The 26869-nt window shown below is 38.3% G+C and overlaps 1 protein-coding gene across 1 annotated transcript; it reads left to right on the top strand.

The window, feature by feature from the left end:
• Positions 1-791: 791 nt before the first annotated feature.
• On the top strand, positions 792-23940 carry DSC1 (desmocollin 1). The gene is made up of 16 exons (XM_039381797.1): positions 792-1048; positions 3528-3612; positions 6197-6399; positions 6873-6998; positions 8203-8358; positions 9222-9366; positions 10514-10680; positions 12893-13027; positions 14392-14577; positions 15960-16219; positions 16430-16572; positions 17722-17937; positions 18169-18402; positions 21077-21198; positions 22247-22483; positions 23257-23940. Exons 1-16 carry the CDS (start codon positions 1010-1012, stop codon positions 23452-23454), a joined length of 2652 nt encoding a protein of 883 aa, XP_039237731.1. The 5' UTR covers positions 792-1009; the 3' UTR covers positions 23455-23940.
• Positions 23941-26869: the final 2929 nt, after the last annotated feature.

Below are 26869 nucleotides of genomic sequence, written 5' to 3'. Positions count from 1 at the left end.
TTTTTGCTTCTTACTTGTGCATTTCAATGTAAACATAAGTAAAGAAATATTGCAATGTAGCTACCAATCCACTTGATCTTCTTTTTGAAGTGCTTTGTGACTGGCTGATAAGAAAGCTACAATTCGGTAATAGTTGCTTCTGAAGCAGAGCGTGGAACAAAAGCTAGAAACATTACACCTTGCTTCAGGCTGAAAGGTCTTTGAGTGCAGGCTGTTCCCATGGGAAGCCCACCTTCTGTGTGTGCAACCTGCCACTCTGCGCTTGTTATTGTTACTTCGGCCTTGATTCACCCGAGCCACTCCGAAACCCAGGAGCCACAGGTGAGGACCCGCGGCCTCATTCGGACCAGCACAACCGTGCCGAGAAGAAGAAATTCCGCTGAAAAGCCGAAACTTTGCTCGCAGTCACCACCCGGCAGTGCCTGCGACATGGCGGCCGCAGCCTGGAGCCGTCCCAGCGGGACGGGACCCGCCCGCGCGGAACCTACGCCCCGCGGGGCGCGGCCTGGCAGGGAGGGGAAAGGAAAGCAGAAGGGAAGAGAGAAGAGAAGGGAGAAGGGAGGGGCGGGTGCCGCGCCCAGGAGCGGCACGCTGGGGCGGGGGGCAGAGCTTCCCCGGGCGCGGCCCCGCTCCGCTGTGCGCGCAGCCAGCGCCGCGGCGGGGCGGGGTGGCGTGGGGAGGAGAGGGGAGGGGAGAGACAGCGCCTGGCCGCGGAGGTGGGCGGCGGGCGGGCGGGGTGTCCCAGAGCCGAGCCCGGGACGGGCATTACCCAAAAGGCGGAAAAAAAAAACCCGAAGGAGTAATTAAAGTCGCCGCTGCCGCGCGCGGTCCCACCCTCCCCACCGGCCGGCTCCTCTGGCAGACGGGAGGGGACAGCAGAGACGGGCTGCCGCGGAGACACGCCGCCACCTCCGCCTCCACCTCCTCCGGCTCTTCGCACTCGCTCCCTCGCCCGCCGTAGCAACACCGACGGCGGCGGATCCCCCTTTCCCGCGCAGCCCCGCGCACCATGGCCCCCGCAGCCCCCCGCCTCGTCCTCGGCCTCCTGGTGAGTGAGGGAGAGGAGGTAGTGGGTGGGTGGGAGGGCGCCGCGGGGAGCGCAGGGCTCCGGCCGCTCACTCACCTGGCCGCGCCGCCGCGCCTTCCCTCCGCGCTGTGACTGCTCCGCTGCGGGTGTGCAGCGCCAGGACAGACTTCTGAGCTGGTGGTCTCTGCCGGGCTCTTTATTCCAAACCAGCTTTCCCCTCGGCGCGGTCCTTGCCGGGGTCGCGGAGCAGCGCGGAGGCTGTGCGGCCCCGGGGCGCACCTCGGGGGTCTTCGGCGCAGGGAGGAAACCGGCGGGTTGCGGCGTTCGCTTTGGGACAGGTCGGGTCGGGTCGGGTGGCTTTTGGACCGTGAGGTTACGCGACGGGCACACGCTCGGGTCGCTGCGGCTGGTTATTCATAGAAAAAATTAAACCGCGGTTGGTTTTATTTAGATGTCCCCCCTCTGCCTCTCCCCACCCGGTTGTCCTTTTTCCATGGGAAGGATTGTGCCACAGTGGGGAGCGTGTTGAGCTCCTCGGGAAGAGTTAGCTGTGCATCGAACAATTTCAGCGATTTCCTTTACCTTCAGTTTATTGTATTTGTGCATAATTACCAGCTCCGGAAAGGCCATTGCCGGGGAAAGCCGGGGAGTTCTCTCGCTCATTTTCTTTTTTTTTCTTTTTTTAACCTACAGTGGATGAATAAAAGTGATTTTTCTTTTGTTTCTTACCCCCTTTTCTCCCTATTATCATTCTATTCGCAAAAAGCGGGCAGGTGATCATTTGAGCCTGTGAAAGAAAAATACTTGGTAGTGGTGAAGCACTGAATTTATTAGTTTTATATTAATTACGTATGTATATTTTAATGAAAGTGTTACTATTCCAGACACTATGCATGCCTGCCTTTGCAAGGATATTAATAGCAAAACCCGAAGAAATGCAAGCAACTTTACTCATATATTTAATTAAAAAAAAAAATTCTCCTGTTAAGCAGAAAAAAAAACACCCAAAGAAAAAAAATCCTGAGGTGTCTTCTTTGTATAAAGGACATCACAGCTTCTTTTTACCTGATATTTCCTTACGTCTTTATGTCCGTGAATAACTACCACTTACTTTTGTTTAACTTACTGTTCTTTGTGCTGACATCAGACTGAGCTTGGCATTACTATTTCAAAATTAGATGTCATTGATTCTTAAAATATTTTAGAACAGTGTAATAAGATATGATTTCCATAACTTAAAAATTCACGTAGTGTCGCTCAGGAGAGAGTGTTTTATTAAGTGCCTATTACTAAGGAAAGTGCCTACTAATACGTAAGCAGAGATGTTTATTTGTATGTACACATATTTTTATATCTGCATATATACATATCTATAAGGAACTGTATGAAGAGCTCTTACGGTGCAGACACAGCATATATTGTTTTTAGCTGCTTAGAGTTTTTCTAAAGATTCCTAATGTCTTAAAGTGTTTAAAGTATTTTATTTATTTAATTTATTTAAAACATTTATTCAAATGTTTTCTTAATAAGCATCACAATTAATTTTCAGAATTTCAATTAGCTATTTACTTCTTTATACCTTTAATCCCAAAGGAATGTGCAAAATAAAAATTGTTTTCCTTTTTTGCTAGACTTTCATCCTGAAAGAATAAATGCACAAAAAAGGGTGGATAGATGTATTTACATTCCTCTATTTCTTTGTTTAATTGACTATGTGATTTTTGGATTACAATTTTAAACATAGGGATAGAAACTAGGCAAAATATTCACACATATGATCTGAGATCAGGACTCACTTGCTCTGTGCTGAGGAAAATGTTTGTACCTCTGTGTGATTCTTTTTAGAAAAAGGTCTGGTTATCTACTACTCATTTGAATTTTGAGGAGGACCCCATTTTGTAACTGGTTATATGGGAGTGGACTGCTGTAATACTTGACGTTTTATGTCATATCTAATTGCTGAAGCTAGATTTAATTAGTTTGTTGAGAATGTACTTTGAAGATGCAAAGTGATATGTAAGTGCAAGTGTCGTCATGTGGTTTTAATAAGACGCTTGTCCCTTTAATGTTCAGCATCACTAGAGTTCTACCAAACTGCGTGTTGATGGATTAAACCTTAATACTTAGAGACCTTGGATCTAAATTGGCCAGGAATACTGTTGGAGGGAGTGCATGGGGGAGCTGTGTTTTATCTTTCCTCTACTAAAGGTGAAATTTTCTAGTTAAAAGAAACTCTTGGTGTTAATGTCGGTGCTGCAGTGATTTTAGAAAAAAAACTGAACACAAACCACGGACAAATCCAGGAGCAGTAGTCAGACCTTGTTTCCGGTTTGAAACTTTGTATGCTATGCTGCACAGTACCCAATTTTTTTAGCAAGGAGTGCTTTCTGTGCTGTTTGACTTGCTTGTCTTAACAAAGTCAACTTTACTGTCTAGTTATTATTCAAAATATCACATAATTAAATGGGTTTTTCTCCTGATTTCTTAATTTGTTTTCTAGGTACTGAGTTTGTGCTGTGAAGCTTGCAAGAAAGTAATTTTTCATGTTCCTTCTGAACTAGAGGCTGACACATTAGTTGGCAGAGGTGAGAAACTGTGAGATGCCCATCTTAACAACACAACATTGCACCTTTGCTGGAGATGCTATGAACAGTGGAGGAGACTTTTTTAATGGAATGAATGGATGACTGGACAGCCAGTTAAGCAGCTGGATCAGCCTTTTTATGAAGGATACGCCCTGTGTTTGTTACGGATTTGAACACTGGCTCTGTGCATCCACTTGACTTTTGCGTAAACAGCTATTGTTAGGTTACAGTATTTATCCTAAAACTAAAATGCCAGAGTTTAATGTTTTCAAAATGTGGAGTCTAAGGCTTAGTATTCAAATAAGTGGCTTGGTATTTCAAGGTGCACCCCTCACCCACAGTCATATGAAGAAGACAGTAAGTCATTTGGACAATGGAAAAGATAAAAAAAGAAGACAAAACCCACATAACCAGGCACCAAGAAGCTGTTGCTCTGTGAAACGTGGATGTGACTGCTCAGCAGTGCTGGAGCATTCAGGGCATACAAGGGGATGTGTTGCAGAGGTGTCCTGCATCGTATCTGACTGGAGAATGCTCCTGTCTGACTGGTCGGTCTGTCTTGATTTAGAGCAGTGTACAGGTGACTGAGAGGAATAGGAGAGACCAGAAAACACCCCACTCTTTTTTTTTTTTTTTTTTTTCAGACCAGTCTTTGAAAGGCAGCTTTAAAAGGTGTGGCGTAGGAACTGCTACAGGGTTCTGTTGTGCCTGAGACTGAGTTTGAGGATTCAGAGGTGCCCTTTATGAGTCCTACCACAACAGAGGAATATGCTGCAACTCTGCAATCTTAATCCACATTCCTAAAGAAGGATAATATATAAATAATAAGTGGATTGGTAGTTCATCACAATGCAAGTGCTCAGAAAATCTAGCTGTATAGTGGAAATTCATTGACCTTATTTTTAAATTTTTAAATGAAGAAGCTTGCTATAGCTGTGTGAATTCTCATAGACTTCAACATTTCTCTGTGTAAATAAACTTGGATTTATATAAAAATAAAACTTCATGTTATTGCACTGCTTTGAAATAAATTGCATAGCATTCAACTTAAACTTTTTTTTTCACCCAAACATTTAACAAAACCATTATAGCTCAAATGACATTACGTAAACATTTATTGAGAAGTATTTTCCATTTATACAAGGACTATATCTTGACAGTGAAATCAGTCAGGATTTTCCTGATTGTTGTAAGATTTTTTGATACTTTTAACTTAGATCAGAGGCTTTAAAAAAAAATGCCACAAAGCTATAGCTAACTGAACGTAGTGTTGACTCATATAACCATCAGAAACAAAATCTTCAGTCTGGTATTTTTGAAAATGCAGTGATGTAATATGCAGCAGTATGAAACACATTTAAGTAAGGCAGTGCTATTTTCAATACTGCATTTTCACTGTATAGGTGAAAAAGGACAGGAGTCACTGCTACAGTACCATAGAAAGTGTAGCAAATATTTACTTAAACAGATAAAGGTCAAACTTTAGAGAAAGAAGAAATCATATCATATTTAAAATTATACTTCATATCTGTCCTTGCAGTTTTGAAAGAGAAATGGAATATAGTTTATTGAAAATATCATCTGCATATATGGGATGAAATTCTGAGTCTACTTTGGGAATTTTGCAATCAGCCTTGATAGAGTAGTGTCCCATTCACTATGATAACATTGAAGAAGTATTGAAAAGTTCTGATTTGGAGAACATGACACTGAGATCTCTTGTACTCAGCAAGTTTCATTTGTCTGGAGTTTGGTCTCTGGCTTCCATCTTTTTCAAGGTGCCAAATCATTCTTGCTTAGTGCTGTGGTCCTATTGCAATTCATTGGAAGTATCCTGATTTTTCTCCAGCTGTAATACTGAATTACTTGCTGGTAAACCAAGTTTATTGCAGCGTGTAAGAATTTATTTTAGCCACAAGTGATAGCAAATGCAGTGAAAAATATCTTGGAAGTATGCTAAAATTACCTGGTACTTTCTATAAACCTGGGATTCTATCACATACATATTAAAAATTTGCTAATAGTTTGTTCTAGAGTTAGTCTTTATCTCTCCCATCTGTCTGCCTCATAATTTAAAGGCCTTTGTCCTCCCAAGACTATTAAATCACGCAGTACCAGTCAGTGCTTTCCTCCCGAGGGCGAAACTTCCAAGATGTAACGTCTCCATTGGGTATTTGCATTAATTAATCGTCTTCACTGATATTGTAGGGCATGGAGCACAAGGCAACTGTAATAGCTACTGATCAATAATGGACATGTCTACAATGTTTTTTGCATTTAAATGTATTAATTCATCTCCGATGCTTCAGTACTTTTACCAATGTAATAGTGTTTTGTTGAGAGATATAATGCACCGATGTTTTTTAGGAGCCACTTGTGAACACAAGGGTGGAAATTAATGTAAACTGGGTCAAATCTGAGTGCATACATGGGTTCTAGAATCTGTATTTGTGGTGCTTAAATACTGAATGAACAAATACTTGAAGACTCTGTCAGTAAATGTAATTTTTACTTGGGGCACGTTTTGTTGTTTTATGAGGATGTTATTTTTTTGTGTTTGAGTTATTGTCCATTTTTCTTGTAGTTGATTTGAAAGAATGCCTTCAGTCTGCAGAGTTTATCAGTACCACTGATGGGAACTTCAAGATTCTAGAGGATGGTTCTGTGTACACAACATCTGCTCTTTCTTTGTCTGCTGAGAAAAAAACTTTTACCATATTACTTAAAGACATTCAAGAACAAGTTGAAAAGAAAATACATGTTAGCTTAGTGGAAGAAGAAAAGAAGGTGAGCTTCTGATTTCAAGATACCTTACTTATTTGAAATTCTGTTTCACAGAGTACAGCTTCATGCTGGGTAACTGTAGTTGACTTTTGGAATTCAAATAATAGGGCAAAATACTGGTACAGAGTGTAATTTTATTTAGCAGATGTTGATTACTGGGTTTCTTAAGTCAGCAGATTGCTTTTCTCAAAGGGGAGATACTAGCAAGTAGCTTAATCAGGAATGTCAAGAATCTTAAAAGCCATGTTTGAGGAATTAAAGCAGATTTTATTCATGTAAAGTATTACAACAAATGAAAAAACTTGGAATACTATCATAGGTATAATCAGAAATTAAGACCTTGGAAAAAAAAAAAGGATCAGTAGGAGGACTGCAGCAGGGGCGGGGGAAGATGGAGACACAAGACAGCAGTTAAACGAAAATATACATGGTTAAGAATAAATGGATATATTCTTATCTGTCTTTTTATCTCCTAGACCCAGACACAGAAGACCAGGCATGCTAGAGATACAGTTCTCAAGCGAACCAAAAGAAGGTGGGGCCCTATTCCATCCGTTATGATAGAGAACTCACTGGGACCTTTTCCTCTACAAATTCAACAGGTACATTTTATACAACCCCCAATTTTATGTCCCAAGCTAGTTTTTTATGTGACTTTGATGATGAAGAAGAAAATGAGCTGTCTTGTGTTCCCTACTGATGTTCCTGCTATTACTCCTCTGTCTTGTTCTGTCCTGTTCATTGTATATGTCATGGTCTTGTAGCTGAGATAACTTGTGATCATAGTTGTTGGAGCGAACTGGAATTGTGCAAGAGTTGAAAAAAAGGAGAGCAGCATACTATCAAAGAGAGCTCTTTTGTCCTGGAAATCAGTGAAGTGTATAATTACAAAAAAAAACAACAACAAACAACCCTCCACTAAACGTTGCCCAGAAAGAGGTTTTGTAAACACAGACTGGGGTAAATTTTATCTGCATGTCTTCATCCTTTCTGGAGCTTGAGGTGTATGCCTTCAGCCTTGAAGACTGAATATGGCCTGCGTTGTTCGGAACAGTACTTACTGGAAGAAAACAAGTAGGCGTGAAAGAGAAATGAAAGAACTGAAGTTATCATAGATCTATCTAGCCTTCTCTAGATTACAGAGTGGCTGGGAGCAGATGTGTAGACAAGCGTAATAACAGAGTCTGTGCAGAGCAATCATTCTTCTAATCTTACCTTCCTAACTTCTGGCATCCAGTAGGTAAGGAAAGTATTTTTGTAGAAGAGTATTTATAAATAGATAACTAATGTTACCTCCTTAGTGCTTGTAATGAGATGCAGAGAAGCTGTCTGAATTGGCATATGTCTGGACTATACTCTAGGTCGTCTTCCTTCCTCCTCTCTCTGCTTCCTCCACTTTTTCTTCTCTAGTTGCAAACCAACTCATTCTCAATGAATGCAATAAAAGTAAAATCTCTTGATCAGGACAAGGATGTGCCTCGTATATGCAGTATTCTAGAGAGATTAGATTTCAAATTTTTTTTTTTTTTGCATACTGTCATTTCTTTAATTGTTTGATAGTTCTAAACATTTATGAGTTTTATGAATTAACTCCCCTTCTCATGTACACACATTATAAAGGAAGGCAGTTACATGGCAGACTGTTCTCCTATTCTGTGAAATTTAAGCTGCTACGGAAGTAAATCAAGTTTGGTGGTTTTTTTTTTTTAAGAAATCCTGTTTGTGCTAAACGTGATAATGAAAAGGGGGAAATGTATTAAAATGATCCTGCTGTTTTTGCTTGGGCTTAAAAACATCTTCTTATAGGTCCAGTCAGACACAGCTCAGAACTACACAATTTATTATTCTGCAAGTGGACCAGGAATTGATCAAGATCCAAAGGGTTTATTTTACATAGAAAGAGAAACTGGAAATATCTTTGCTACTCGTGCAGTAGACCGGGAACAATATCCAAGCTTTCAGGTACAGACCTAAGTTGTGTAAATATGATTACTTTTTTTTTTCTTTCTGTCATACATTTATTTGACAGCTGGGTTACAGGGGAAACTAGCAGCAGACAAGATGTGGAATCAGCTCTTTGTTCTGAGTAATATCCTTGGTGTTGAAGAGATGAAATCAGTGACCAAAATAGCTGGTCATCTAGACTTTGAGAATAGTTTTGCTTTTCACTGCTTAGACTAATTACAGCATAAAGGTAGGGTCCTCACTTTTAGGAAGAGTTTTTAAGGGGAGGTTGAAAAGGTCTACAAAACTCAACATAATTATAAACACTAGACAGCTGTGGTTTTTTGAGTCTCTCTCAAGCTGCTCAGTTCTGATATTTTGTTAACAAGGTACACTGCTCTCTCTACTGGCTGAGAAGTGTAAGAAGGCAATTAGTAGAAACCCCTTCTAGTTAGGTAATTTCACTGCATTTTATTGGATAATGTTATAATGGGCAAATTGCTGTCATTCTTGGTTTTGCTTTAAATAGCAATATTTGTGTATAAATTCTGGTAACCCTGAGACTGCCTCATAAACACCCGGAAAAAAATGTGTTCAAGAGGTTTGGAAAAAGTCTTTGATAGAGTTGGGGGGATGTCAGGAAGAAAGTGATTCAAATATTTGTAGTGTGAGGAATGGAAGGGGGGAAGATTAGAAGCATTTAAAGGTTTTGTGTTGCTGTCACTCTGAGATACCTGTCACTTTCCCTTCCATGTGTCTGAAGAGCCTGGTCTTGAAAAGGGTATGCTGTTCACATTGTATTTTATTTTATTGGCTCTTTCATTGAAGTAAAAGTGTAATAATACTGCCTGTTGCTTAAGCACTGAATTTACATCCTCCAGATCATTTGCTTTGCAACCACTCCAGATGGTTATTCACCAGAAGTACCACTTGTGCATACAATCAGGATAGAAGATGATAATGATAATGCTCCATATTTTACACGAGATCTGTTTGAGTTTTGTGTCCCTGAAAATTCCAAGCCTGGTAAGAATTGTTTTAAATCTGTGAACACACCACTACTCAGCCTTTTAATGAATTTCAATGAGATTTCCTGAGGAGTATTTTGTTACAGCAGAGACTGAATTTGCAAAGAGCAGCTCAAGATTTCTTAATTATTAGAAATTCCAAAATGTCATCTCCATCATAGTGAAAAATATTGTTAAAAGAAATTTTTAAAAACTGAGATAATTCAGTGTTCTGAAATGGTGTAAGAATTTCAGAACATTATTATTTTTATTTTATACAAAAAATCTGTTTCCCTGAAAAGTTTTTAGAAGTTTCCTAAATAACTAAAAAGGCGGTATTCTAAGGTGTAAAATGCCTTTGGTTAAGCTTGCAGCGTTTGTCCAAGCTAATGAACTAAGGTGAGACTTTTCCTGGGAGAGGTGGAGAAAGTCTTGCTTCTGCCCATAGCTGTAAAAGGCTGGGATTTGCCTGTTACTGGCTTTATGTGTCTGTGTAACAGGCAACAAAAGCAGGGAGAAGAAAGGTGGACCCCAGACAATAAGGAATGTGAAAGCCATGGATTGCCATTCCTCACCCATCTCCTAGGGTAGGGCTGTAGGGTGGGGAAAGTCTAACTTGCTTCACAAAAAAGGAAACAAAGTGTCTTCCCCGTCACCCCAAAAAACCACTTGCATTTCGTTCTCTGAGCTGCTTTACTTCTTACTGTGTGAGTTACTGATTTAAAGTGAAGTTCCAAAACCAGTGGGGCTGTGGGGAGGAGGTATAGCAGTGTTTGAATCAGGTCAGAAAGCTCCTGAACCTCCTCGTCCATCCCCCGGCAACACCTTTCCAACTGTTTTAGAGATGCTCAATTAGAAGTCACTGTCAAAAACACTAACTGAAATGTAAACTTTCAGTGTTTCTTTGGATTGTTCTTTCTGACAGCTGCAATAATCACAACTTTGTCTAAGAAGGCAAAAAAATACCCGGAGGGTTAAATTAGATAATTTTACACTAATACTGTTTTTTTACTGCTATTTACTGTGTTTTAAATATTATTTTATTTTATAGCTAAATGACCAAGTAGTTATTTTCATGTGTTTAAAACAGAAATACCTGTTCAAATAGGTTTTTTTATTATATGCAGATTTTTCTGGAACTAAAAATTCCTGTATTGTGTTTACAGGTGTTGTTGTTGGACAAGTGACTGCAGAGGACAGAGATGAGCCTTATACTCTGCATACTACATTGAAATACCGCATTGTGTCACAAAATCCACCAATTACTCCAGCATTTTCTTTACATGGTGACACCGGTGTCATTTCTGTATTGCTGCCGCAGCTGGACAGAGAGGTGATCTTTCCTGAAGCCTCTTTAATGTCTTATCTAATGCACAGAGATAGCTTCTTAACCCCTCTCTGCTCTGCCCTTGTGAGACCCCACCTGGAGTGCTGCATCCAGCTCTGGGGTCCTCAGCACAGGAAGGACATGGACCTGTTAGAGCAGGTCCAGAGGAGGACCATGGAGATGGCTGGAGAGCTGGAGCAGCTCTTCTAAGAAGACAGGCCTGGGGAAGAGAAAACTCTGGGGAGACGTCATTGCAGCCTTTTATTACTTAAAGGGAAGCTTATGAGAAAGGAGAGTGACTTTTTGCATGGGCAGACAGTGATGGGACAAGGGGAAATGGTTTTAAACTAAAAGAGGAGAAATTTAGGTTAGAGGTTAGGAAGAAATTCTTTACTCAGAAGGTAGAGAGGCACTGGAACAGGTTGCCCAGAGAGGTTGTGGATGCCCCATCCCTGGAGGTGTTCAAGACCAGGTTTTACAGTGCCCTGAGCAAACTGATCTAGTGAGTGGAATCTCATGGTATGGGCAGATTGGAACTAGATGATCTCTATGGTCCTTTCCAACCCAAGCCTTTCTATGGTTCTATGAATTGCTTGCATGAGAATCACTGTATACAGCTTCTGTTACCCACTTTTGTTACCCTCTCTAAGGAGCTTCTGAAGCTTTTCAGAGACCTGTAATTAGTCCAGAGAGTTTCTGCATAGATCTACCGTATTCTATCTAACCTTGGCAGGGGACTTCCCATGGCTCTGCTGTTTGACCTATGGATTTTTGCTCTTTCTGTGTCCATGAATCCTGTAAGCCACTCTTTCCTCCTAATTAAGTTCCATTTGCTGTGCCTCTTGCTTCCTTACAGAGATGAACCAGTTTCTCTGAAAGTAGTCACTTATCCTATATTCGACAGAGATATCTCCAGTATTTGAAACCTAAACAATAATATAACATTTCCTAAAATTAGGGTGCCAGCCATTTATTCTTATCAACTAGCTTTTGAGCAAATAAGATACAGGATTTTTTTTTTTATAGAATGTCACGTGAGAGATTTTTTTACACTAGAAAAAACTGACAGGCGCGTGTAATTCAAAATAATATTTCTTGCATAAGACAGTCATTCTAGAAAAGAACATTGCTACAGGCACATCTTTTCTGAAGATAAAAAGAGTTACTTTATGATATATTTATGTTGTTTTGTTTCATGGCTAAAAATCCACATAAACAGCATGTTGCAAAATTTGCACTTGCAGGTACAGTACTCAACTTTTTTAACAAGAGAAAAATGCAGTGATCAGAAGCATCACTGTGACTACTAAAGAAGCTGTCACAGTGACTAATTGAGGGAAGGAAGGGAGGATTGAAAAATTAGTCCACTCCATATCTTTTAAAGATAAACTTATGAAATTGAACAGGAGATTTCTTTCCTGCACCAGAGAAAATGAATGGTGCTTCCAGGCGTTCAGAACTGGAGTTACTGTCTTGATTTACAAACTCCCTCATTTTGTGCCTCATCTATTTTACTGTGTTGTGTCCTGTCCCCTGCTCCTCTGCCTGCACCATTTCCCCTCCCCGGTCCTCTTTTCTGTGATTGTTCAGGTACTAGTAAGGCTAAAAAAAGCTTTCTACTGTTGACTTGTTGACTCAAGTCAGTGATTTAAGTGAGCTGCTTATCAGAGAGCCCCTTGGAACTGATAAGGACACTGACTCCTTCAATGCCAAATGCCAAATGGCAGGCGTTGCCTTATCATGTATAGTCCAAACAGAGGCTTGATTGCAGCACTGTTTTTGTTCATCCTTAGTGAAACAAGGGGCATACACTGAAATGCTTTACCTCCTGGCAACCTAAGGGAATACTCTGTTGCTTCAAAGGAGAGACATAAATAGCAGGTGAAGGTGCCTCATCTGTATTTTCCAAAACTTCAGGTTTTGGAAAATAATGCTGACATTGTGAGAAGCTTTATTTGATACAGGATATATCCTGCATGTTGCCCACAGGTACTGAACTCAGTGCTGCTTAGCCACTGAAAAGTATTTTGCTGCTTTTCCTTTTGGAACTATATGGTAGAAGGCCCTGAAGCTAATTGCCTTATTTTGTTGGGGAGTGCTGAATTAAGAGCAGAGTTGTGGAGCAGGGGTGAAATATTTAGTTCTACTCTTGTATGTAACTATGCGATTAAAAAAGTGAGCATGTCAAACTTCTGTATGCTTTTATTTTTCTTTTCAGCTTGTTCCCAGTTACACTTTGTTAGTTGAAGTGAGAGATATGGCAGGTCAACCTTTTGGTTTGTGCACTACAGGAACAGTGGTTGTAAAAATCGAAGATACGAATGACAATGCACCATCCTTTAAACAGATACAAGTAAGTGCATAAATGAATTGTCAGTATAATGATTAAAAAAAAAAGGACTATTTTCATCCCCTTTCTAATTTCCTGATGGACTGTCCTTCAGATGAAGCCTAATGCCCTAAGACAGTTAATGCCAATATAGATGTTTCAGAATCCCCTGTTGGTTGTCGTGCTGTTTGGTAATTAGACCTATTGGTATATGAGTTGTTTTGAGTCATTTACCTCATGCATATTGGGAGAAAGCAGATGTGACTTTCATTCACTTCTCCTGCAGTGCATGGTTTTAGAAATCCCATAATTTAACCATTTTTTTGTGGGGGAAAAACAGATTCACTCCTAAGCATTGTCATGACTCAATTACCATTTGACCAGCTTTTGGCTACTTCTGTGTTGCAAATGAAAATGCACTTGTCAGTGAAGTAGATGCAAGGATTTTCACTGAGATTCCTGTGATTTTCCAACGTATTTTTTTTGTTCTACAGGAGTATTTAAGCCACTTCTTGTTCACTAATAGCTATAACTCAACCTTATGGCTTTGCTTATTCCTGCCATCTGTATGATTCAGGACAGAGAGTATGTCTCAAAAACCATGTACATAGCTCAAATACCACAGGAGATTTTGTAATATGAAATTTATGAAAAATAATTCATTATTCCTGAGGAATACATGTACTTTACCTTTTGCCTTCACTACTGTAGAATATCATCAGTAATAGTAATTGACATTTTTTCTCTTATTTGCTCTTCTGGACCTCGTAGAGAATAACAAAGCTCTTTAAAAAGATAAAAATAAGAAAAACCCTTTTATCCTTTGCCATCTAAGTAGAGAAGATGTATTTCATCCTTCTTGGCTTTTCTTCAAGTTCTTGTGGTTAGTTTGGATATATATATATGTGTGTGTGTGTGTGTATATATATGTATGTATATATGTGTAAATATATATGTGTGTGTATATATATGTGTGCATATATATATATATTTTTTTTTTTAATTTGCCCAATGCTCTTTCTAATTCTCAGCTTGATCATGTTGTATGTAAACTAGAATCTATAGCTTGTGTAAGTGAGGGGAACTGTGCTAATTTACCTTTCCTGGAAGAAGAACTCTAGAATTAATTATGTCAATGACAGTTTGAGTGTATGAAGAAGCTGAGATTTCAACTGTGCTAGCAGGAAAGGGTTACTGTTTGACCTAGGGTGTAAGGGAGGAGTGGGGAAGATACGATAATGCATGAAAAGAAAACAAATCATTACAGCACTTTGGTAAATTGACCCCTTGGGTTTAAGTAGTGTTATTTGAATATGGTGTTCTTCAGTTCTCCATCATGGAACAGTATTCTCTGATTTAAATTATTATTTTTTTTTTGATATTCCAAGTATGAAACGCGAGTGGAGGAAAACAGAGTGAGTGTAGAAATACTGAGAGTCTCTGTTGTTGATCTTGATGAACCTGGTTCGCCTGGCTCAGGAGCAGTGTATGAAATTATAAGAGGAAATGACGATCAGGCCTTTGAAATTACAACAGACAAAAACACAAACGAAGGAATACTATGTGTTGTCAAGGTAAGTAAAAGCTAGAGGGAAAATTTATGTTTCTTCAGGTTTTACTTTTAATAACATAGGAATCATTTTTATTCAAAGAATATCTGTAACTGTAAGGTTTATCAGACTTCTGAGCTGAACACTCTTCTAGAGCAGATTACACCCAGCGATTGAGGCTTGTGTATGGTACATAACCCGCAAAGTTCACCTTCCAGACTACTCCTCAATTTTGTGTGCTCAGAATCCAAGGAATTTCCTCTAGTTTGTCATTTCAGAAGAGCTTGGTGCTTTTGCCTTGTTCTACAGTTGTTATTTAGACTTAGGGATGTAATTTGAGGAATGCTTCGTGGCTGTTTTTTTTAACAGAGACAGGAGAGTGGCAAAGGAGGGGAAGGTTGAGCACCTTCTCCAGTCTTGTTCTCTCTTGGAGTTGAATTAAACTTATTATGTCAGCATAAAACTCTCCAGATTTTATTTTGCAGTGTAGTGACTTCTGGTTTGCTTTTCTGGGGTGTGAGAGAGTACACATGCGCTATTTTGTGTATTAGTTTAGTTACTTGTTATACCCAGCACTTTACAGATGTGAGGTAAAAGATCCATGGCATCTGTGCTCCAGCACATCCCTTCGCCTTTTCATGCCTCTTTTTCATCATCTGTTAAAACTGCTGTAAGAGGTAACTTCTCAGGAGCAGAGAATATTAATGTTAAAACTTGAAGATGTAAGTTATAGAGGTAGAGATGCCAGTAATATTTTTTTTAGTTATTTATTATGGGGTTTTTTACCAGTAATCATTAGAACTTTTTCTTAAGCTCTGTCCCTGGTATATGAAGACAGTTGAAATTTCTTATCTTTATTGTAATGCTGTAGTAGAGTAGAGAGTATTGTGACTTCAGGATAAAATTAGCTCTATTAAAACCCTTGGAGAAAAATGGTAGGTCTGAAGAATAAATGGTAGCTACTTACTGTCAACCCTATAGATTCAGATGTATTTGTAGGGACTGGAAAGAAGTGTGATTGACTAGTGGTGGAAAGGAAATGTATGTAAGCTAAAATAATGACCAACTAGATATGGAAGAGGAAAATACCCCACCACATCTAATTGTTTTCTCAGTTCTACTAGCAATTCAGTAACAGAATATTCATATAAAATTTGGCAGGGGTGCTGCTTGTCATATTAGGGGTATTTCCTCAGGCTCTTTTCTTTGACTAACTTAGAACTTAACATTTTTTTCAAAAAATCGTGTCCCTTTACTGTGTCTCAAAATGGATGTTCAAGAAGGATAGCTGGTTTCTTTTGTAAGTGTGGTACGGTTTTATCTATTTAATAATTCAGAAGTGAAAGCAATACCAAGTTTTGTATTTGTTTGAAGGAAAAAAAAACAACACCCCACCTTTGTTACAGGGACTGGACTATGAAAGTGCCAAGCAAAGGGTCCTTGTCATTGGAGTCAACAATGAGGCACCCTATCTGCTGGCACCACATTCACAACAACTTTCCCAGAGCACCTGCTCTGTTACAGTGCACGTCCTGGATGTGGATGAGGGACCAGTGTTTAAACCATGTCTGTTGCGCTTAGATGTTAAAGAATGTGAAGATATTGGGACGGCTATTGGGAGATATGTAGCAGAAGATCCAGAAACTGGAAATAGTGAAGGCATAAGGTATGAAACAACTTTACCTACTAGTTTTTTTGGAGTACAGCACGAGTGGGATACAGGAAAGGGGAAAAAGTTGTTGGTGCTGTATATATGTGTGTGCACCTGCACACCTGTGAGGGTGTATATGAATACATGTATCTAAATATTTATGTCTGTACATATGCGTGTGTATGTATGCTTGGGATCTTTAACAAGACAAATTATTCTTGACAGGTACCGGATACCACCTGGACAATGTAATTGGATCAACATTGATGACAAATCGGGTGAAGTCAGAACTGTTAAAGTCTTGGACCGAGATGTAGGAGAAATGAGACGAGGCCAATGCAATATCACAGTCCTTGCAATAGACAGAAGTGAGTACTAAATGTTGTTGGCATTCTTTGTGGTCTGTAACAGATGTTTATGAGCAAATTTAGTTTGGGCACAACTGTAGTGGTTCCGACTAATGACCCGCCTAGTCCATTGTTGTGTCTTTGGGATAGCTCCATCAAATGCTTAGGGAATATTACACAGCAGAGAAAGCCTTTAGAAAATCAGGGCAAATTCTCAGTGTTTTGGAAAGTTATCTGTCCCCATTTAAAATCCTCTAGTAATTTTAAATTGAGAGATTTTCCTGTGGATTGTATTTTTCTATTCCTCGACTGTTGTTTTTTAAGTGATAGCACCTGGCAGCTGTGAACTTGTCAACAGAGAAAGTTGAGAAAACTTTTTGAAAAGAAATTGTTGACATTGCAGCTAAAAATTCTATGTCCCAGTTTGCATATTAAATATAAATAATATGAATTTAAATTGTTTAGAATTTCTGTTGTTTATAAAGATGATATATGAATCTGCAATCAGTTGTTTCTAGAGAAAGCATTAAAAAGTAGTCTTGATGTAATTTCACTGGAATGCATATACATGCATTGACCATTTGTGTATTGAAAAAAATGTAATTAGGAGGAAGAGCTCATTCAATTTTTGCACGTAGATTTTGGTGGCAGTGCCACTGATGAACTCTGCTACTGCATGGTGATTAGAGGGTAGAGGACAGAAAGAAGCCCCACTGTTTCTTAAAGTGTTTGTATTCCCAGAAGAGGTGAGAGCAATGAAAGTGTAATTTATTTTCTCCTTCCAGAAGTTAAAAGGCTGGAGATCTTCACTTTTTGCTTTTTACTCTGATTGTCTTAGTGTCCTTTACTCCTGGTTTATGGGCTCTTCCGCCTCTATTCCTCCTGTTAGAACGCCGTGTATTCCCACAGAGATACACATGGTCAACAAAATACATTGTCTGCACGTGCAGAATATGGAGATTTGGGAGCTGTTGATTTATCTGCATCCAGCCAAGCAAAGAGAAGCAGCCAAGAGAGAGCCCTCTCTCTGGCTAAATCAGCAGTTGCTTTCCACCTTACTTCTAAACTTCGATATTACAGTTGATGATATTTTATTGTGAAAGTTTGGACTAGAAATTAATATGCGAATGTTAGAAGTAAGTGCTGAAACTGGTTATTTTTGTCTCACAGATGGTAAAACAGGCACTGGAACAATTCAGGTTTGCATCGTGCCTGGGAACAAGAATTTCCCGCGAATCGCTCAAACAGACTATATAATGTGCAGAGACAGAGAACCAATCTGCCTTACTGCACAGGATGATGATGAGGCTCCTTACAGCACGCCCTTTGTGTATCGCATAACTGACCGTAACTTGGCTTCCATGTGGAAGATAAATGCACAAAACGGTACGTTAAGACTTTTCTCCTCATTTAGCTGTAGGTTAAAAGGTGCTGAAAGTATAAATCCTTCCACGATGTAGTTTTTTTGTCACCACATTTAATCTAGCTTTAAACTAATGCGGATCTGGTAGCAGTATAGCTGCAACAGAAGGGAAGATTGTGGTTACGGTCATATTTGTGACAACTGAGTTGCAGGTATTGTTGACACTAGATCTGCTTTTGTCATTTTTTTCACAGATAATTGTGCATATCTTTCACCAAAGGGTGATATTCCATTTGGAATTTATGATATTCCTGTAAGTGTGATGGATAACGGAGGAAAGGTAGGAGAGTCCACTGTAAGAGTTAACTTCTGTGATTGTGTTACCCCAACCGAATGCGATGGCAGGAGCCGTCAGCTTCCTGGTGGAAATGTTACTCTTGGTCTCTGGGCCATCCTTGCAATGATCTTAGGATCGCTGTTATTGCTGCGTAAGTACACTTTTTTTTTAAACACCAAATGCAAACCACTTAATTTTTTAAATCAACTTAGAGAAACTGATTCAAATTTAATTAAAACATTTTTTATTTTGACAATTGTATAACTCTCATCACTGATTTAATGTACCTGCTCTATTTGTGTCAGTATCACAGGCTTCTTGCTCTCATCTTGTGCTGTAGTTACTCTGTGGCTTTTTGTTTATTCGTTTAAGTATATTTTGTGTAAGATGTTCTGTATGTTCATGCTATTGAGACCAAAAAACCTGCATTCAGCACTTGAACCAGAAGAGGATGGTATTATAGTGCTTATCAGGTTAAGCAAAGTTTGTGAGTTCTAGAAACATATCTGTTTCTAGAAATGCTGAAATTAATTTCCTTGAGCATTTTGTGATCTTTCTTGTGTTGTGAATTAAAACATGGAGTATCTGAGACATTGGATTTCACAAAGGATTTTGCAAGAGCCCGTATTATCATAGAATCATAGAATATGCTGAGTTGGAAGGGACCCGTCAGGATCATTGAGGCCCTATATAGGACACCCCAAGAATTCCTATATTCCTGAGAGTGTAGTTCCAAATGCTTCTTGTACTCAAGACAGGCTTGGTGTTGTGACCACTTCCTTGAGAAGTCTGTTCCAGTGCTCAACCACCCTTTGGGTGAAAAACGTTTTCCTGATATCCAGCCTAAACTTCCCCTGATTCAGCTTCATGCGATTTTCTCAAGTCCTGTCACTGGTCATGAGATTGAAGAGATCCTTACCTACCCCTCCAATTCCCCTCACAAGGAAGTTGTAGACTGAGATGAGGTCTCCCCTCAGTCTCCTCTTCTCCAAGCTGAACAGACCAAATGACCTCAGTCTCTCCTCATACAGCTTCCCCTCAAGGCTGTCTTTGGACACTCTTTAATAGCTTTGTATCTTTTTTACATTGTGGTGCCCCAAACTGCACACAATATTCAAGGTGAGGCTGCACCAGTGCAGAGCAGAGCAGGACAATCCCCTCCCTTGACTGGCTGATGATGCTTTGCCTGCTGCCCCTCAGGACAGGGTTGGCCCTCCTGGCTGCCAGGGCACTGCTGACTCATATTCAACTTGCCATCGACCAGGACCCCCAGAACACTTTCCGTGGCACTGCTTTCCAGCCTCTCATTGCCTAGTCTGTATGAACATGCGGGGTTGCCCCATCCCACGTGCAGAAATGTTGAAGGACAGGTTGAATACTTCCAAAGCAGACTAAAACCTTAAATATATGTTGTGCTACTGGAGTTGCCCAAAACCTAAAAGATTCTGAGAAGGGTAATATTGCTGTTAACCAGTGAGAAAGTGACAGTGATATGCAAAAGCAAAACCAGATAATTTTTTTTTTTTTACCAGAATCAGATATAACATCCTTTAAAATCACAGAGGACATGTTACAGTAACTAGTATTTCAGAGTTTGCATTGGTTTGTTTTTTTTTTTTTTTTACCTCTTTCTTCTCTGTGCTTTTCTGGTAGTAATTAAACTGTCCTGCTCCTGTTGAATCTCAGCAAACTGTTCTTACTCAGGTAGATAGAAGACTGGGACCTGGACATGTTGTGAAAGCTAGATAGATCAATGTTTTATCTCAACAGGGCAGGTACCCAAATTTGTGATATAGCCCGAAGGTAGAATTTTCAGATGTGGGAACTCTCAGTAGAGGAACTGTGTGAAATGTCAGCTACCTTTCTGTCATTGCCTCTTGACTGCATCCCTTTTAAATGGATCCTTTATTTTGTTGGCTAGGTTTTACCCTGTGTATCCTGTACTCAGTGCTGTCATGGATGTCTTCTTCCCATCTGTCAGCATCAGGAAGCAAACTGCCAGAATCACTGGTGCAGATCTTGCTGACAGCTGATGCTACAGAAGCTAAATTAGCTTGAAAGTGGCTCTTGGCCAGTTTTCATAGAAATTTTTGCTTTCAGACATCAGATTGCTCAGTGGGCAGTTAGGCAGAACTGTTCTGTTCCTTTGGGCTTCTTTATTTTTAAGCTAACAATTTGAAAAGTGAAGAAAAAAGAATGGTTCTCTGCATGAAAGGTGTTAGTTGTACATGATTCTTTTATGCAAAGTCATTTCTGGGTGAGTCTTCATGACAAAAAAAAGTAGTATTATAGGAGGAATAAAATGAATGCAAGGAATTAAATAAGATTGTTCTGTAACATAATGCTGGAGGCCCTCCAGGGTTCTGCTGACCTTTTGTGTGAAACAGAAGTTTCTGGTATTGAGACCTTTAGCTTGCATATTAGTTCCTTATGATATAATTTGACATCTGCATATTCACAGATGAAAAATGTCTTATGTACAACCTTGTTGTAGGCATAAGACATGATTTTTCACTTTTTTTTGGTCTAAAGTTTTTGTTACTCTGAAATTGTGAAGTCACAATGCTTTCATAAAGGATACTTGTGTTTCTTTTGGGAAACCAAGATGTGTTTTAGAAGAAGGAAATAGTTCAACAAGGCAGTGAAAACTCCATATACTTTTTGAAAAAAATGTGTATATATACAGCTTTTTATATGGGCATTTTTGGAAATTAATTATTTTTTAAATAATTAATGCTTTGATGCTTAGGGATTTAAAATTCACTGTGCAATGTAAATAGATACCATAATGAGGTAAAGTTTATAGTATTATTTCCTTTCCATAGTAATCCTGATCACAATTTGTGGCTGCTGTGGCCGTGGAGTAATGCACAGACAGGTGACTGATGATTGTGCCAATCACAATTTAATCATTTCAAACACAGAAGCTCCAGGTGAAGAAGTGATGGTAAGTTGTCTGTTTGCTTCAATGTAGAAGCTTGTAATTAAGATGTCCGAAGCACTGCAATTTAAGAACAGGACCGTATGCAAGTGAGTGATTTGGTAAAGGAATTAAGCAGTCAATGCAGGGATCATTAAATGCGCATTGTCGTTTAACAAGAATTTGAAAATTCTTACTTTAGGCAGACTTGGTAGTACTATACATTTAAACATACCTTGTAGTTGTTAGCCTAACTTAAATTCTTCCAGATTTTAAGTGTTTGGTTGGAAGTTTCAGGTGAACCTTTCAACTAATTCAGTCACTTTCCACTATGAGATTAGATGGAAACTTGCTGTTTTGCTTATGTTGAATACTGTTTATGGCAAAACATTATTGTTTTTCCTTGGAGAAGGATTTTTAAATTTAGAAGGTAGCTGTTGTAAATTGCAGGTACAATTTCTGACCTTCCCCTGAAAAATGACCCCAAATACAGTTGATTTCATGAACTGTCCACGTTCATGAAATTTTTTTCTTACTTTTTGGCATTTTAGTCTGCCATGAGCATCGTTCGGTCAAGGACTGTGTTCATACACAAGAACTTAGCTCTTCAGACTCTTCCTCTTTTCTGTTGTTCCCCACCTCCTGACATTGTCCTCCCTAAGAAAAGGAGATGAGTTTAAAAACAGTAGTTTACTTCATGTCGAAACCCAAGAAACCCTAACAGTGACAAGTGTCAAATTTCCTGTTGCCTATGAAGCATAATGTAGTGCCATTATAAGCTAGTATATGGATTGTAGCACATTTAACTGGGATTAAAACTCAGTTATTGGATCTCATATTTAAATGCAGATTTTCCCTCTTCCCCCTTGTCATTGTATCCTTCCAAAGATGATTTACTGACCTTTTTTGCTAAGTACTAAGGATAGTCTTTTATTCAAAATATCACAGTGCAGAGATGGAGACTCCTTAATTTTCAGTTTTGACTGGTTTTGATTGCTGTTTTGTCTTTTGAATTGAAAAAAAAGGAGGAAAATGTATCCCCACTATTGCCTTTTTTTTTTTTTTTTTTGGTTAGGATCACAATATAATTCCTCTACAAAATACATGTGATCAAGGAGGGTATGGAGTGAAAACAGGAGATCAGCAAACATTTGAAGTGGTAAAAGGAAGAGGGCATACCTTGGAATCAGTCAAGGGAGGTGGACACCAGACTTTGGGATCAGTTAAAGAAGGAGGAGGACAGACTATGATGGACACATGTAGATACTCCTACTCAGAATGGCATAATTTCACACATCCTCGTTTAGGCGAAGTAAGTAGTCTGAAACTGATTTATTTTTTGAAGTGTAGGTTATGGTCAATATATACAGACTTTTCAAGGAAGAGATGTAATTGTTCTAGAAAGGTGGCTTTCTGGTTTTGGTTTCATTTAATTTTTCCTCTCCTTTGCTCATCTGCATCCCCTTTGGAATACCACCCTTTCAAGAAGTCATCCTTGACATATTTCAGACATTACTCTAAAATACTTTCTTTTCTTGGTTTAAACTATAGGCAGTGTGCTATTTTTCATTTTGAATATTTAATAATTTAGAATAATTACTGAAGCTTTTGTGAGTTTTTCTGGGAATGTGTTTGCTTTTATTCTAACTGCTTGCTTTATACTAATTTAAACCTCATGCTTACCTTAGCAATGGAGCAGGAATGAATGTACAGCATTAGAAATGCAGTCATTCCATGCCTCGGAGATCAAAAAACTCTTCACTACTTGCCTAACTAGTTATGTGTAAATCAGTCGTTTAATTTTGAGTGGATTTTAGTGGCTTGACAGGTTATTTAAACAGGTTCTTCCTCTTTTATTGTACATACATGACTAGTAGAAATGATTTCTTTATTAAATACTTATATTTTGTAGTCTTAATGATATAGACCAATCATGTGCATTTTTTGTATGTAGGAATCCATTAGAGGACACACTCTGATTAAAAATTAATCAATGAAAGGTAAATCAAAAAGAAATTATTTTTATGCAATATGTTTAGGATAACAATTTAAGAAAATAATAAGATATGTTCTCTTCCTATCCAGAAGGTGCACCTATGCAGACAGGATGAAGAACAGAAGCATTCTGAAGATTATCTCCTTTCATATAACTATGAAGGAAAAGGATCCTTGGCTGGCTCTGTAGGCTGCTGCAGTGATCAGCATGAGGAAGAGGCACTTGACTTCTTAGATCAGTTGGAACCCAAGTTTAGGACATTAGCAGAAACATGCATAAAAAGATAAATGTGCCTTTCACAGTGCTGAAAAAACCCTGTAAATAAGTGGCTGTCGTACTTTTGTGACATTAGGTATTTTTGAATTGACGGGGGAAGAGGTTTATAAAAATTTATATAGACTGGTGAGAGTGTAAGTAACTCTTGCTTTAAATTTACATTTTCTTATACAGGACACATTCCATCAAAATAAGAGACTCAGAATATTTTGCCTTTAGGTTAATATAGTAATGCTAGTTCCTACTTAGATTACATTTTGCATTCTTTGTGATTACTTAAAATGCAAAACTTGGTGTTCTTTTAATTAATTGTTCAGCTTCAAAGTTTTACTATATTTGGCTTTGGAGAAGGAAAGCTTTTTAACTCACTGTTTCTTTGTTTTCTTTTAATTTTATAGAAATGAAACAAGAACTTTGTTGGTGGATATCAAATTCCTTGTTAATTTTTAACTTATATGAACTGAGATACAAAATATTTTTTCATTTTGGACATAAGAATACTCATAAATATATTAGAAAACTTTGCATTTTGGTTGAAAATTAAATATATATATATTGTATATATGTAAAATAATATTCAAAAATATATTTTTCTCCTAATGGGTTACCACCCATCAAACTTGCTATCCTAAGGGATTTATGGCATCACCACATAGGGTATCAGCATTGTATGCAAGTATGTATTTTTCTTTTAGAGAAATAAAAGATTTAAAAAAAAAATCACAAAATAGAGGTAACTATCATATTTCAAATGAACGCAAGACAAATCTCATGTTTACTTCACCTAAGTTTGTACCTCAGTTTCTTGTGAGTTTTGACATAGTATCATTGCAGAAAAATGATGACCATTGCTGAGAGTTTTGTCCAGTGTAGCTACGACTACCTTTCCATTTGCCCTGTTATGGACTTCATTAACTGTTTCTTTTTGTAAGTAGAACTTGACAGAAGATGCAGCTCAAATGGATTGAGCATATTATTCATTAATAATGTGTTTTAGAATATCTTTTTATTGAGGTGCAAAATTACACTGGGATAAACTGTCTGTTTTGAGTGTAATATGTGGTAGTTGTAGAGGTGAGCATTTACAAACATCTCTGGCAGAAATCATCTGAATCCCATTTCTTATTTTACTAGATTAAGCATACATATACACTATATATACATATATATATATACACACACAGACACACAAACAAAAGTCTGAAGTACCATTGGCAGATGACCTGAATGCTGTCATAAGCAGCAGGTGGAATTTTACCTCTGCTTCCCAGATTTTAAATGTTTCTTTTTTTTTTTTTTTTTTAATATTTGCACTCCTGGTTAAGTAATTTGTCCTCTGCACTCTGAGAATTCTTTTGTGCCTTCTCAGTGCCTATGAGAAACTTGTGCAATTACTTATTTCTGTTGCTCTAATTCTGCTTTTAGGATTTGCTCTGTAAACATATGCCTTAGGGATATTTTTAAATATTTACTATAGCTAATGATCTGTAAAAGGAATAATTACTAACAGCCAAGAGTCATGATGCTCTAAATCTCCGTTGCTGCTGACTTACAGTGGTTGCAGTTCATTCCACACAAATTATGGTCAGTGAAAACCCATAGTAATATAAAAACTTACCAGTGTTATAAAATAGTACTTTCAAAACCTTATGCTTCACACTGTAAATGGGCTTCAGTGTATTTCTGGTAAGAACTGTCTGGGGTTAAGAACTTCGTAGACCAATGCTCAATGTATTTTAGTGCATCATTTGAAAGTGGTAATGAATTCATTCTGAACTAGGTACACTGCCAGTGACAAGAGTGACAGTCATCAGCAGCAAAATACTAGATGAAAACCATAGTGTTATGAACTTACTTTATTCAAAGAATGTGTGCTAACACTACTCTTCTGAACACTGCTCATCTTTATCACTAACATAAACAATTTTTTCTGTACATGGACAGTCAGATCTGTGACTGATGTAAGTCAAGATTGCTCTGCTGATGCCAGTGAAGCTATGCTGACTTTATGCCAGGTGAAGATCTGTCCCCTGGTGACTATCTTACTGCTTTATGTCCTGCATCTTTATGTTTAGTTATTGGCTATACACTTTTTAAGGTAATATTAATGTCTCCCCCTTCCTCTCCTAATGTTTACTGGTGTTTTTGTTTGTTTGTTTTTTTAAATTATATAAAAATCCTATGGTTCAGAAGGACCTAGGATAAATAACAGACTGCACTCTTTTGAAAATTACTTGGAGGGTGGTTTAGAGGAGCCTCTGGGAGTATGGTTTCTTTCCTCGTGAAATATAATAGTAATACTGTGCTAAAAGAACAGACCAAATTTTTATGAGCTGAAATTGAATTGGCATTGGCTGTTTTAAGTGGATGGTTGCTAACTTACCACCCTGGAATTAAAATAATAAATTATTTAAATCAGAGTAATGTTTTACTAATCTAATTTGCCTTAAAAATGTTTTTGTTCTTTTTTACATTTCAGCAAACATAGATAATTAGTTACTTTAATTTTTGTCCATTTTTAAACAAAGTAGAAATCTGAAATCAGTTCTACTTGTTTGGCTCTTTGAAAAATTAAAGTTCTGAATTGAACCAGCTATTTCTGTAAAACGAAGAGTAGAAATGAGATGCTTTAAAAAATGAATTGTAGAATGTTATTTTCATTGTATCTTCTAAATATGTGAATGGGAACTTTGTATAAAGCATTAAAGTTTACAGATACCAAGTACCAGATAACATTTGTGTAAAGCTTACAAATGGAATATGTTAAAATGTATAATTCACTTGTTGTTACTGTCTTGAACCGCCTTAAAAATTGTGATTTCTTCTCTTCAACTAGGTAATTTGCAAACTACCTAGCAGTGTCAAAATTATCTTAACATCATATTTTTAGGTATATTTTGTACAACAGTGAGTAATAAATTTTTTTCAAAATAAAAGGATCTTCTACAAAAACCGTTCATTTCTTGTACATGAACCAGTTTATGAAGATAAGCATGCCTGTTTCTGAAGAGGATTGGATTTATAAATTTTAATTGAAGTGGTTTTGTGACATTATACTGCTGTAATACTGGTAGTACTTGTCCTTGCAGCAGGAGCAGTGGTGGGTTCTAGCTGGAGTTTTATGGCACAAGCTGGTCAGCTGTCTGGGTCTTTACTAGTGCTTCCAAAATGTTCGCAGAACGATCGACGAATTCAAGATCTTAAAAGTACAAAGCCTTACTCTCTCGTCTCACCGATAAATTGTAAAAAATACGCAGCTCCTATTTTCAAAACCTTCGTAAGGAAAACCAATGGCAGCAAATAACACAAATTTTCACGTTTGGCACATAAAGCTGCAGAATATCAGTATTGTAGGGACTGTGATCAGGGAACCAGTGGAATATCTGGTTTGGCTTCAATATCTGGCTTCAAGGAAAGAGGGAAATT

This window comes from Pipra filicauda, unplaced genomic scaffold (genome assembly GCF_003945595.2).
Source record: "Pipra filicauda isolate LSUMZ 115617 unplaced genomic scaffold, ASM394559v2 scaffold240_size1633699_pilon, whole genome shotgun sequence".
NCBI lineage: Eukaryota > Metazoa > Chordata > Aves > Passeriformes > Pipridae > Pipra > Pipra filicauda.
The sequence above is the reverse complement of the archived record's forward strand: the minus strand, read 5'-3'. Positions and strand labels throughout refer to the sequence as shown.

Bases quoted from the DNA above. Each gene is read 5' to 3' on its own strand.
- DSC1 (XM_039381797.1), top strand. From the start codon at position 1,010: ATGGCCCCCGCAGCCCCCCGCCTCGTCCTCGGCCTCCTG. The intron at 6,999-8,202 runs GTACATTTTATA...ATCTTCTTATAG, and splicing joins TTCCTCTACAAATTCAACAG to GTCCAGTCAGACACAGCTCA. The intron at 17,938-18,168 runs GTACGTTAAGAC...TTTTTTTCACAG, and splicing joins GAAGATAAATGCACAAAACG to ATAATTGTGCATATCTTTCA.